Source organism: Tremella mesenterica, assembly GCF_000271645.1.
Source record: "Tremella mesenterica DSM 1558 unplaced genomic scaffold TREMEscaffold_1, whole genome shotgun sequence".
Taxonomy (NCBI): Eukaryota; Fungi; Basidiomycota; class Tremellomycetes; order Tremellales; family Tremellaceae; genus Tremella; species Tremella mesenterica.
Window position 1 is genome coordinate 3,035,694 of NW_006711225.1, and position 12,690 is coordinate 3,048,383.

Genomic DNA, 12,690 nt, shown 5'->3' on the forward strand with positions numbered 1-12,690 from the left:
CGATGGCTAATGCCTCTCTTCTTGAATCGTATTGATTGATACTCGGATGTTGTCTCACATCACGACCTGCCAGTTGGGGTACTTGCGGATCACCCTTCACTAGCCTACCTCGATTATGTCGACTTCGATCTTTCCGCGATAGAAAGGAACGGCCAGGTCAAAGGAGATCGTCCGTTGATTCAGCCTGAGAAACGAGCTTTGGTTCGAACGCAGCAATCAAGGCTCAAGTGTGGTGGTTCTGCTTCCCAAACCACGTATTCTCTATCTCCAAACCCTCAACGACCAGCAATGAGTGACCCAAACCACGAAGCGTATTCCTCGGTCGCCCAGGAAGCCATCTCTACGGATCAAGCGACCGAGGTGTTGGAAGAATCCAAGCCGGCAACGCTTCCTCTTTCCGTAGAATTCAGAATCTCTACCAAAGATGCTTCTCCAGAAGAGCTGATGGAGATCCATGGCCGTCAAAAGGATGTTGACTTGATCACTGCTGACCCAAAGTGTCCATTTGGCACCTTGACTTGGTTCTCACTGGGCAACGATGGTGTACTGCAGGTCAGTCTGCAATATCATGTTCACGCAAGATGTTCATCTGTAGAAAGATGGCTCCAGGTTAATTTATATGGAACAGATCTGGAAACATGGAAAGAAAAGGTCAGTGCAGAGGCCTTGGAGGAAGATTTTGGGATTTCTCCAGAGGTAGCAAAGATGCTTCCGACTATCTGGCCTCATCAGACCTTTGTTTGGGGTCCAGAGATGAAATCCATAGTGGATCATTTTGATCACATTGATGCTGATCCTCGGCCTATCAGTTCCAAATACTCCTTTGGTCAATTGAAAGTGAAATTAGTCGCAATAAGTAGCAAGATGTATACACAACAAAATCAGTCAAGGATTCCCAGCCTACAATTCATGTCTAGGGCAGTTCTAGAACAGATAGAATCTTTACAGCCAGAGTCATGGAAACATTCTTGGATTGATCATGAGCTCCTGGCAAAAATTGCCAAACAGAAGTGGGAAACCAAAGACAAATCACCATGGATTCAAGACAGTATTGCCTCTACCGGTCACGAATGTCTGCTGTTGGAGGCAACTCATGTATTATGTTTTCCCTAACTAGTCCTCTTTGAAAAGATCACAAGATAGATGGTAACTCGTAATCTAATTTCAACAGATGTCAGGTACAATGACCAACTTACACTGATGTAATTCATCTAGACTTAATTTTCCTATATCCTCTTTCACTATCCCCATTCAACTTCCGCCAACTCGTCTCAATTGACATAAATAACAATCATCCTCACATTCCTCCGGACGTTGCCTTCTTTCGATTCAAGGCTGATATTGAGCAGGTTGAGGAGGTAATATCCTATTCCAATCAGCTTAAAAACCTTCCATGTTTTATAGTGATTATATACCGGAGATGCGATGAAATTGGATGAGGAAAACTTACGATACCCTTCGTACGTCCGAACGTAAAGGTACTCCATTATCCATTGCCATCTTCTCAATTCTCCTTACTTTCCGCCACCTGCAATCCATATTCCGGATCTTTGACCATACTTCCTCGATGAACAGTACCGATTTCACTACCCAGAGCACTCGTACTACCCACAGCTTGACCAGAGGCTATAGCCATACTTCTTCGTCGAACCATGACCGCTTCTTCTTTCCATTGTTCTTGAGCTTGACGAAGACGGAGATGGAGTCCCCAACCTGCTGTGAAGAGAGCGAATAGAGATATCATGGCTGCTACGGCGGTCCTAAGACGTGTCAGCTAAATCTCGGGATGATTATCATAAATTCTCAGATTGACTCACGTTTCCATAGCATGTCCAGATTTAGGTTTTCCACCACCATTATGTACAGTCATGAATGCTGTCCTACCGAATCCGAATGCCATCCAACATAAGACATTTCCGAAGAGACTGATACACAGGACACAAGCTTCGACCACGGCAAATCGGAGATGACGAGATATAGAATCGAGATCGACGATTTTATAGCCTAGAGGGGTGGTGACTGTGAGACCGACCCAAGCGACGAGGGTGAGGATGGACCAATAACAAGCTGATCGTTAACACTGTTGAAACTTTTCGCCCGATTGTATATCCCTCTCCCCTACTGTCATCTCGATGTTGGTCGCCACTCCATTCACGATTGGGTACTCGGATTGATCACAACCATTGGTATCGAAATGGGAATACGTCATAGTGCTCATAGGGAACAGGGAAGTATTCTTGAGCAGGAGATACACCACTCACCTAGAGGTAACATAATCCTCACTGTCAAAGCTTCACCCGTATCAATCAACGTTCCCAAATAGCTATTGTCGCTTCCCGTGAGCTCCACGCAACGTGCTACAACGAAAGGCACTCACCTCAATGGAGCATAAGTACAATTCGAAGTATCCGTCACTGTTCATCAGCATCGTTCAGACAGTGAATCACAATATATGACTCACTACACCATCCCGTCACTCCCGCACTGAGCGGGCCATCAGTTCCATCGATGCTGAACCAGTATAGTCCCTTGATGGGTCCGGGAACAGAGAGCAAGACAAGGACAAGTAGCAGGAGTGACAGTGCCGATAGACCTAACGAGATACCGGGCTGAGCGAGAACCGGTGCATAGAATACTCTGGTGAGGATACCCATTGTCGAATCTGTTCCTTTGCTATGCCGTCGAACAGGTTTTCAGGAATGCGGGATTCGATGCGTCGAACCGTTGGACTTGCTTGAGGGGTGTTAGAAGACTGGAGTAAGAGTTTGAGCTGTCTTCGATACGGGGTTTGGTTAAAACGTTTGAGAAGACAAGTTGGAAACACTTATCCCCGTCCAACTACTGCAATTCTTTTCAACCTTTCCTCATCTCCATCGACGTAGATAACGCCCTCTTTGTTCTCCCATAACCTTTCACCAGATGCGAAATCCGGAATTCAGACCTTTCATCCCCGCCCCGGGTGGAGCAATAAACCTTTCACCCATACCCCCAGTTAACAGCATACCCTGTTTTGACGGGAAGCTCAAGGGGAAGCAGGATGAAGGGGGAGAACTCCGTGAATGATCCTTTGACGAAAACTCCATGGGCGAATTCCTTTGTCGAAGGCGGGAACATCCTTTCATGGATCTCGAAACGCCATGAACGATGGTTTGGGCTGGAACGGGCCTCAGTTGATGGATGAGTTGATAATCGAGGCGCACAGGCTTACGAGCTCTACCCGGGGAGTAAGGAGAAAGGGCATGGGGGTGAGGAACAAACGTGGGTCTCCGTCTCCCTCGGATGATTGTCGGACTACGGATAGTTGTCTTATCAGCTCGCTTGTAAACTTGGGCCAGCAGTAGGCGACATGTTTCAGCTTCAGATCCTCTCGCCTCCATTCGCACTGTAGCGAGGTTATTGTCTTTCGCCGGTTTCGTATCTGAGTCAGGTCTCATTCGGACAAAGGTCAGTAAGCGACGGGAGATCATTACCACTGCGGGGTACATCAATAGCAACATTTTTCGAACACCCCTCCCTGCCCTGCTTTCAAGATCGACGACAGAACAATATGAGTACTTACAACAGCTTAGATAACTTCAAGTCTACATCGAGGGGTGATACACCCAATGACACAGACGAACCTAGCATTCTGTTATACCATCATGTGTGCCAGCTCCTTCTCCCCTTGGTCACATGCGGCCATGTCACAAGCTTCCAAGTATCGGACGGTAAGCTGACTACGAAACGTCACTTCATCCCAGTTGGTTCGAGTGCATATGTAGATAATGATGGGACCTGTTGGTGCAATGAGCACAAGACCCAAGCGAATCGGGACACCGCACCGTATCCGTGGAGAGATAACATGGATTTAGAAGGACTCGTTGATACTTTGCGAACAGCGGAAAGCCTCACACAATTGGGATTGATGGGTGATCAGTACGAAGTGCCATTATTTCTTCGGCCGACTTGTAGAGATTGCGGCTGCACACTGGAGACGTATGAGAACTCTCTTGCGCAGGTCAAAGCTGACACGGGATTCGTCAGGAGGAAGACGGACCGCTTCGGTGAAGTTTTCTTCGAGAGATCATCCTCGCCCCCACTGGCAGTGACAGATCCAGAAACGGACAAAGCGATGGTTATCATGCACGGCTGGGATACAGATGGTGATGTCGTGTGGACGTGTGGACAGGATTTCGAAGGAGGGGAGAGTTGTCTTTCATCCGTATTGTCGAAGTATGAGAAGCAGCTGACCGAGGTGGAGTATTACGAGCCGTTGCTTGTACTTGTGCATGAGGAGTAGGAAGGTGATTTGATGGACAAACCTTTCGGTGCGTACGAGACTCATATATTGAATTGTTCTATGGATGATCGTAGTGCTTCATACCGCCATGAAAACGTAGCGCGTAGCATCGTGTTGGTGAGGCCATATGGATGCCATCGATGATCAAGGGGCCTACTGGTAGCGATCGAGAAGACGATGACCCAATCGCTCCCTTCTGCTCATGAGTTTGTCATTCCACCAATGCGACGATACTGTACGCACTTAGACTAGCTCATGTTGGGAATCATTATCCGTAAGGATCATTTATATCAGGTTGTGAATCAACTTCAAGGTACAGCATGCAGAAAAGTGAGAGAGAAGGGTAGAAGTACCTTCGATCCGGGAAGAGCAACTAGCAACCCCGCACTAATCGCCAACCGAGCTCGGACCTCCTTACCCCTTCCTCCTCCCCTTGGCCCTTGGACCCTTCCCCCACTCAAACATTCCCTCTCACCACACTCCTACCTCAAGTCTCTTCTTCCCATTCTGGGTCCGGTGTAGTAGGATAATCTAATACACACCAGTGACAGCGTCCCTCCATCGTCCTCCTGGCGCTGGACGCCAGTCCATCTTTCATCTCCACCGCCCGGACCCATCACCGTTCAATCAACAACAACAGCCTTCATCGATTCGTATGAAAGGGGGATCTTCGGATTGAGGTTTTGCCTTGAACACTACTATGGCAGTAGCCATGGCACATGTGTCACAAATTCCCGTACCCTCACCGCCATACACCAGCCGGGCAAAGGTGCAGGGATGGGAGGATCAGATCGTTCCCACATTGAAGCGAAGTGAGTCTTGCTTCTCGACCACCGTTTCACCTTGGTCGTGCGATGTTTCACATTTTGAAATGCTTGGTTTCCCCTCCCCCTTCTTCCCTTGCGAAGTTGTGTCGATTTGTGTAGTACATACTGACACCAAGGGCTGGAAGCCGAGTCTGCCTACATATCCCATCGCCTCTCAACCCATTCCTTCGCAGACGCCGAGTCGAGTTCTTCCTACAGTACCACAGCACCAGCGACTTCACTTGCTTTCCCTCGACCTACCTCTCCTGAGTATCAACCACAGCAAGGACCTTCTAGTCCTCGTCAGCGACTCAAATCAACCCCTCTATCCCTTGCCACTAAATTACCCACTCCGACCGGAGATGATGTCCGTCCTCGACCCACACGTCGACCCTCCGCGAGTCCGAGCTCTACTTCTTCATCACCTAATCCGTCTCAAATTCCGTCAAGAATACCCACTCGGCCTCGATCCAAGTCTCAATTGGGACCTCGTCCACCTCGGAACACTTCCACGCCACCTCCTCCCCTACCATCTCATTCCAGCCCGTCCAGACCACTCGCACGAACCCCTTCTGCTTCTCCTGGTGCATCCCCAGGAGGTCGAGTATCACCGGATCTGAATCTGACCATTCGGGAGGGTTTCATCAAGAATGAGCTACCTCCCTTCAAACTTCATCGCGAAGAAGCAATGCGTATAGCGGAGAAAGGGCACGAGCTGTTGGATGATGATTGGGATGCAGCTAGCATAGATGACATGTCACCCGACGCCGACAGCTCTTTCCCCCCTAACCAGCGTAGCAGCATGGAGATAGATCAGGGAAGGGAGACGAGGAAGAGAGCGTCATCAATGGCAGGCTCCACTGGCCCAGTGCCGGACAGATACAAGGCGTCTCAACTCCCTCGACTGGTCGGTCAAAAGGGTGTGGGGCTCGGTCAACCAGGTCGAAAGGCTGGACCATCTGGAACATCTCGAGCGGTCACACAGGCAAGACTCCGAAATGCTCCACTGAACTCATCCACGGGTAGTGGAGCCAGATCGGCGTCCGCAAACGTCTTGGGCAGCTCGACAAGCTCTGCACAAGGTATTGGAGGATCACGATTGGGTGTGGCTGCACATTTCATTCCCCCGGAAAACAGCTACACACCTCCAAAAGGACAAAGATGGGATGATGTGGTGTTACCGACCGTGGCGAAGAAGTTGGGGTTGGTTGGTGATAGTGAGGACTATATGGAAGGTGGGGAGGGTGATCTGGCGGTGGAATGGGATAAAGATGGTATTCCTGTGAGATGGGTCAAGGTGGTTGCTAGGGATAAAGACAGGGATCGTCTAGAGGTGTGTTTTGATTCTCCCCTCTTCCACTTTGCTTCACATGTATTTCTTCCTGTATATGTGTCATCTCCCCTCCATATCGGTCTCATCAAGCCCGTATCGGAAACAACTCAATCGACTTGTATTTCTCCTTTCCTCAACGCTTCCAGGCGTTCATCCTGAAGTGATCAAGCCGTGATGTATCATACTAACTCAAAGGTGTCTACCAAACCATTAGACGAACCTCCCACTCCTCTATCATCATCATTCGAAAGTCCCGATCATCCTCTTCGGCACACCTCCCCCGAACGTATCCGCCCCAAACACAGCGGCTCCTTCACACCAATACGTACGACACATGGTCCTCATACATCGTTCGACCCTCCTCTTTCCCCTGCACCATTCTCATCCCTCGGTCCTTCAATCCATCAACACTCACCATCCGAACATACGACATCATCAGGAATCAGTCGTAAACCTTCTTTACTAAAGAAAACCCCTACACCTCAATCCTCGCTCAACACCCTGAGAGGAGCAGCAGGAGCGTTTTCTGGAGGAAGAGGGGGTATGGGAGAGTTTGAAATGTTTTCAAACCCACGTCCGAGTCCTAAACCCGGGACCAACTATGGTCAAAGTGGATATGGAAGACCATCATCTACTTCTGGAAGAGGAGGTTCTGGTGTTTATTCACAAGGACCTTGGCCGACTCCTTCAACACCAGGTACGACACATCAATTACATGAGATGATATATTCCAAGAATCATAGAAGAGAGGGAACGTATGGACAGTCTTTGGTACAGGGTCAAGGACAGGAAGGGGGTAGGGAGAAGAATAGAGGATGCGGATGTGTTATCATGTAATCGACTCTGCACGTTCGACAATCATTCTGGAACATGTGAGATAAAAGGATCAAATCATGACTGTTGGAGATGAAGTTTATAAACAGGAAAAGCATCAGGCATGAATGACTCTGCTGGTGGCGGCGGTGGTCAAACGGAAAGAGGAGCAGGAAGTGATGAAGGCCAGACGACATGATGATCCCATCATTCTCAACACGCATATAGTTGTTGTCGGTTCGAATTATATGATCCTCATGCATTATTGTGAATTCCCACTGTTTTCTTTCCCTTCACTTCACAGTCTTTTGCAAGAAGTATTCAAGAATACAAGTCTACCTCACGAGAAATCTATCTGACATTTGACAATCTGCGAGGTGAAAATCAAATGAAGATTCAATGCATATGCTAGTAAAGATATATGGATGTGAGATGCAAAGATTTATCTATAGTTGTGTGTGAACAGATCAAGTTTTGGGACCCATATTGGCCAAAGCGTTCGTAACCCCAACAGACCCCGCCATGGCAGCAGCAGCCAACTCGCTATTACTACTTACCATACCTGGTCGTTCATGTCCTCCATCCGCCACTGTTTTCTCCAGTCCAGAGTCTTGACCCGTTGTTTCATCGGTACCAGCAGTAGAAGTGACAGCGGGATTTGAAATGGATAAAGAATCGATGGGAGGGAGAAATGAGTTTGGCGGTTGTGTAGTAGAAGGACTCTTGAGATGCGTAGGTGTTGCAGAAGGATAATGAGTACCATGTTTGATCAAAGTGCTGATTGTTAGTCAAGTTCTTCTTTTACCTGACATTCATAAATTCGATCATTTTCAAAATTCGCAAGGAAGAGAGATAGACTCAGAATTCATAAGTTGGCAATTTGGATTGGAATTCACAGAAGGGTAGATCAGCACAATATACACGAAACGGGGAGGAAAGCTGAGGGATTGAGATTTTTTGAGAATGAACACTTACAGTTCTTCCAACAAGGTAGCATGACGATAAGCCAATCTTATAGTAGGAACGTTGGTCTTATGAATATCATTCCCTTCTTTTCCAGGTAAATACCATTTTTGTCCTATCCAATGTTTCTTGACTGTCATTTCCCATCCTGATTGAAGAACGGAATTACGGGCTAATTCACACATGTCGGCAGGAGTCAATTTGTATATTTGAGCGGCGCAGGAATACTCTTCGAGGAGATGAGAGGCTGTGAAATGGAATTGAAGAGGGTCATCTGCTGATCAGACGTGCTTTCTCACTTCACCCTACACGTTCAAGAGACGCTTTAAAACATTGGGAAAGTGCTACTATGTATGCCGAAAAGATGTGAGAGAGGCCAGGGAGAAGGTAGGTCATCAACATGTACACAAATATGGGAGGGGGAGAACAAGACGTCAGAACTGCTTGAAGGCTGTCAAGAGTCAAGGCAGAGCGACAGCAAGAAGGAGTTGTAAGGATGGTGAAGGGGGAGAAAGTGTGGACGTGATTAAGAGATGATGACAGGGGACAAGTACTCACCGGTAGATAACGAAACATTCAATCCTACCCTAAAGAAATCTTTGAAAGGATTGCGCTCGTATGTCAAAAACAGAGCGTTGTTGCTCAATGGACTCATAGCTAAACCGATCTGTTTGAGATAAAACAAATACTGCAATGCGGGGACTTTACGAAGAAGGATACCGTGTGAGATGGAATGAGCAGTGAGGAAAGCAGACGAGAGATGATCGGGGTCTCCAGCTTCTCCACAATGAGGTCGAAGGACGAATGTATCTGCCGTTTAGCTAAAGGTCGGAGACAGCTGGCTGGACGGCATGGACGTCCAACGTAGGGATTCTATCTGATGGAGATGGACACACAGTGGGCGACATCGTGTATGGGAGAAATAAGTGGGAATAGGATGGAGGGGGAGAAATTGAGATAGGACCCACTCATTCCTCTTGATTTTCGGAAAGCGTTCAAACTGGTCATATTGGCGTACATATAGTATATCCTGAATTATCAGCATACCTCTGAGACGAATGATGGATACAAACGTGACTTACCAATACGAATAAGGTGGACTTTGAGTAGTATTCCACATTCTAGCTGTTGGGAACTTTCTATATAATCTTCTCTCCGGTTTACTCTCATCATCAACACTATCAAAACCAACCACTCTTTGTAAGAACACATATAGATGCGGATGACTCTTTGGATCTTTTGTAACTTCAAACAATGGTTGAAAAACATTCCGAACGACATCTTCGAAATTATCAACCAAACCTCCATTTTTATACACTTCGTATAATCTTGGAACTTGGATGAGCCATCTGACATTATGAGAGATAAGTTTATTCTCCACCACCCAACGTGCCAGGGTATCCCATTCGGCAACGTTACGTCCGTAGATACTTAGACGCCATTCGGAATGTTGGTATTTGCTTTGTTCTAGATCGGTAATGAGCTCGTGTGTCAATTCTGCTAGGTATTTTCCCTTGAGAAGATTATCCGTTTTAAGGAATATCTCACGGAGACGTGATGAACCAGTAGGGTTGTATCGGTCGTTGAAACGGTCGAATCGATGGAATTCTTGGTGAGCATGCATATCCAGGGTGTCGATGGATAAATCGTATGCTGTCAAATTAAGCGATTCGAAGACTTCAGCGAGAGTGAGGTCTTTGCCATCTCGGTGTATGACTATTTCGTCGGGAGATTTTTTGAGCTTGTGTTTGATGAATCGCAAAAGATGCTTTTGGTTCATAGATGCCGAGTGATGAATGTGAGTGTCTACTTTTCGAACGTTGTAGAAGTCGCTGAAACGTCAGTGAGACATCTGACAATGATACTTTGAGAGTCATACCGGTGAGGAACAGCCTGTGAATCAGCAACTGATACCGATCTGAGACATATACATTCTGTGCCATCATCACATTCCGATAGCCAACAGCGGTTAGAGGCAGGGAGGCGCCAACGAGCACGACAAGTCTCTGTGCAAAGTGTCTCATACGGGCGCGAAAGAGCGCATAGAAGGTGGTGGGGAAGAATAACTCACCTTCATATCCGCCAGCTCCTGATACTCGTTTAAAAGACAATACAAACTCCACTTGCTTGCCAGATACTTCAGTCGTCTAAAAGCAAAACTCTTGGCCGGCCCATCAGAGCAAACCCCCAACAAGAAATCAAGATCACTGAAATATTCCCTCAAATCTGGTACTCGGATCAACAATCTTCTCTTCTCCATCTCATCGACACCTGGCTTGTTCTGGCCGTCCTGTTCGTCTTTGTTTGCCACCAAGCCACGAGGAGGGATAGCGGCAAAAACTTCGAACACCCCTTCTTCGTTAACACCAAAGTCCCAATGTTCATCATTTGCCGGGAGCTCGCAATCTTCGAAGCGGAATGTTACGCTGTCTGCCCGGTGGACGTCCGAATTGGGACTCAGCCTGGGAGCGCCGGAAGAATCAGTCTGTTCTGGTAATGGGCCATTCTCCGCTGGACGCCATTTCCAGTGTGGGGGAGGTGGTGGTGGATAGATCTGCCAAGGTTGCAGGTTTTCATTTTGAACTTGGTCCTCTGGTGAAGCAAGCGCGGGGTCTTCACATTCCTCGATTGGTACGTCCGGCTTGAGCCCATAGATATCCCCAGAAGAGCGAGGGAAGAAGCCGTTGAAGCATCCATCACGGTCCCTAGGGTTATCTCCGAGACGCTGGTTGGCAAGGGCTATGTATTTGTCTCGCAGCTCCAGACATTTGGCGAAGGAAGCACTGGTATCAGCAGAGTCATCAAGGCTTCGGTCCCTCGCCACTCAAACGTGTGAATGTATTTGAATTACATCAATGAATGGAGGGAAAGTAAGATGAGCGATCAATGGGGAGCAGAGTGGGAAAATGAAAGTTTTACTCACTATAGCATCTCGAGTTCGGAACCAATACCTTGTTCTGCAAAGGCAATCATTTGAATCTGCATCAGCAGCTGTTCTGGGGGAAGACTGGTATCAAGATCAGGAGACATATCGCCCAAAGGTGAGAAAGCATCCCCAGTGGGAGAAGTGGGTGTAGCAGGGCATGTGTTGGGAGTGAGTGGGGCAAGGAATAGGTGGGGATCGATCATATTGTCTTTTCCCTATGAGACGCCGACGTGAGCGGTGAGAGTATCACAAGAATGAATCTTCAAGTCTGATAGATGCGGTCAATGGTCTTGATTACCTGACGAGTGGAGTCAATGACAACGTGGAGGAATATAATTAAGTGACGTGCAGGGAAGGATCCGCAATGATCTGATTGCCTTCGTGCAGAGAACAGAGGGGACGAGTCCGTGATAAGGTAAGATAGGACGATCGCCTGCAAGAGGATTATATATGTTGTGAAATCACACCACGGAGGTTGAAATGAGGTTGTACGAGCAGAATCGCCGCTCGAGAAGAAAGGAAGGAGCTGTTCTACAGCCATTGTGCATCATGGTCAAACGACCCAAGACTTCGCACGTTCGTAGACCACTCCAGACCGACTTCCTCTCACTCAAGTCATGAAAGGTTGATGATACGTATAGAGTAGATCCGGGAAGATCGGATATTGGAAGACTTGTAACACGTCGGAGTTGTGATGATATTGAAACGTCGAAGGCAAGCGAGGATGACTCACCCTGTTTTCCTGCTGCTAACGGGACGATTGGAGCTGTCGCGCCAGGAAGGCGCAGTCCATTTCCCAACTCACTCTCTAAAGCCCTTTCCTGCTCCTCCTCTTCCAGATCAAGCCTTTCTTGCTCGTCACGCTCTTGTCGATGGATGAGTGCCGGGGCAGGGTCGAGATTCCCGTCCATCGGTCCTGATGGACTGTCCATGGCAGACGGCTTAGTGAAATATCGTCGGCCCTCAGCTCTCGGATCATTCATCTCGTCTTGAAGCAGACCCATACTGGCGCCGCCATTTGTGACATTGGCACCCAGTGCTACCCCTGGCAGATTGGGAGGTTGAGGATGGAATGCCGAAGGACTGACGTCTTTCAAGATATCTGCGGTGGTGAGAGAGCCAGCGACTTGTTGAGGCTGTGAGTTGAGAGGAGTGGGAACGGTGGGAGAGTCAGACATGGCGGGTGGAGGAATACGAGCAACGTTGTGGGTCATCCACATGGTGCCCGAATGATAAAGTCGACGCTCTTCATGATAGCCGAAGGAGGGTGACGGATGAACGCGGGGAGTAGCATGGAGCTCGTGAGCTTCAACAGCCTCGTCATTTGGAGTCGTAGGGGAGGGAAGAAGGGTAGGTGTCAACCCTGGAGAGGGTGCATCGTTGGACATGATGTGGTACCGTTGATAGGAGAGACCGAGGTGAACATTTGCATGGGTTGGTGATGATGGATTTCCATGAGACCGTGCGCCACGTAAGGTTTTTTCCCACGGATGTTGTAGGTGGAGGTCGTGTGGTGGCGGTGCACGCCGCCATGTGCTAAGATTTGTTTCAGGGAAGTCAAACACGCCCT

At 48.1% G+C, this 12,690-nt stretch overlaps 4 protein-coding genes across 4 annotated transcripts; 2 read left to right on the plus strand and 2 right to left on the minus strand.

The window, feature by feature from the left end:
• Positions 1–1,504: 1,504 nt before the first annotated feature.
• Positions 1,505–2,654, minus strand: TREMEDRAFT_26328 (uncharacterized protein; the record flags this gene model as incomplete). Its single annotated transcript, XM_007000688.1, has 5 exons — positions 1,505–1,760; positions 1,818–2,067; positions 2,262–2,332; positions 2,378–2,414; positions 2,462–2,654. The coding sequence occupies 5 exons, from the start codon at positions 2,652–2,654 to the stop codon at positions 1,505–1,507; spliced, it is 807 nt and encodes a 268-aa protein (XP_007000750.1).
• A 483-nt stretch (positions 2,655–3,137) lies between these two features.
• Positions 3,138–4,279, plus strand: TREMEDRAFT_58941 (uncharacterized protein; the record flags this gene model as incomplete). Its single annotated transcript, XM_007001395.1, has 4 exons — positions 3,138–3,258; positions 3,356–3,444; positions 3,570–3,707; positions 3,797–4,279. 4 exons carry the CDS (start codon positions 3,138–3,140, stop codon positions 4,277–4,279), a joined length of 831 nt encoding a protein of 276 aa, XP_007001457.1.
• Positions 4,280–4,979: 700 nt separating this feature from the next.
• On the plus strand, positions 4,980–7,255 carry TREMEDRAFT_58942 (uncharacterized protein; the record flags this gene model as incomplete). The annotated part of the gene is made up of 3 exons (XM_007001396.1): positions 4,980–5,091; positions 5,223–6,418; positions 6,614–7,255. The coding sequence occupies 3 exons, from the start codon at positions 4,980–4,982 to the stop codon at positions 7,253–7,255; spliced, it is 1,950 nt and encodes a 649-aa protein (XP_007001458.1).
• Positions 7,256–7,698: 443 nt separating this feature from the next.
• On the minus strand, positions 7,699–12,508 carry TREMEDRAFT_41970 (uncharacterized protein; the record flags this gene model as incomplete). The annotated part of the gene is made up of 9 exons (XM_007000913.1): positions 7,699–8,008; positions 8,207–8,471; positions 8,753–9,004; positions 9,163–9,224; positions 9,277–10,026; positions 10,074–10,087; positions 10,266–10,977; positions 11,118–11,151; positions 11,854–12,508. 9 exons carry the CDS (start codon positions 12,506–12,508, stop codon positions 7,699–7,701), a joined length of 3,054 nt encoding a protein of 1,017 aa, XP_007000975.1.
• Between the last annotated feature and the right edge of the window lie 182 nt (positions 12,509–12,690).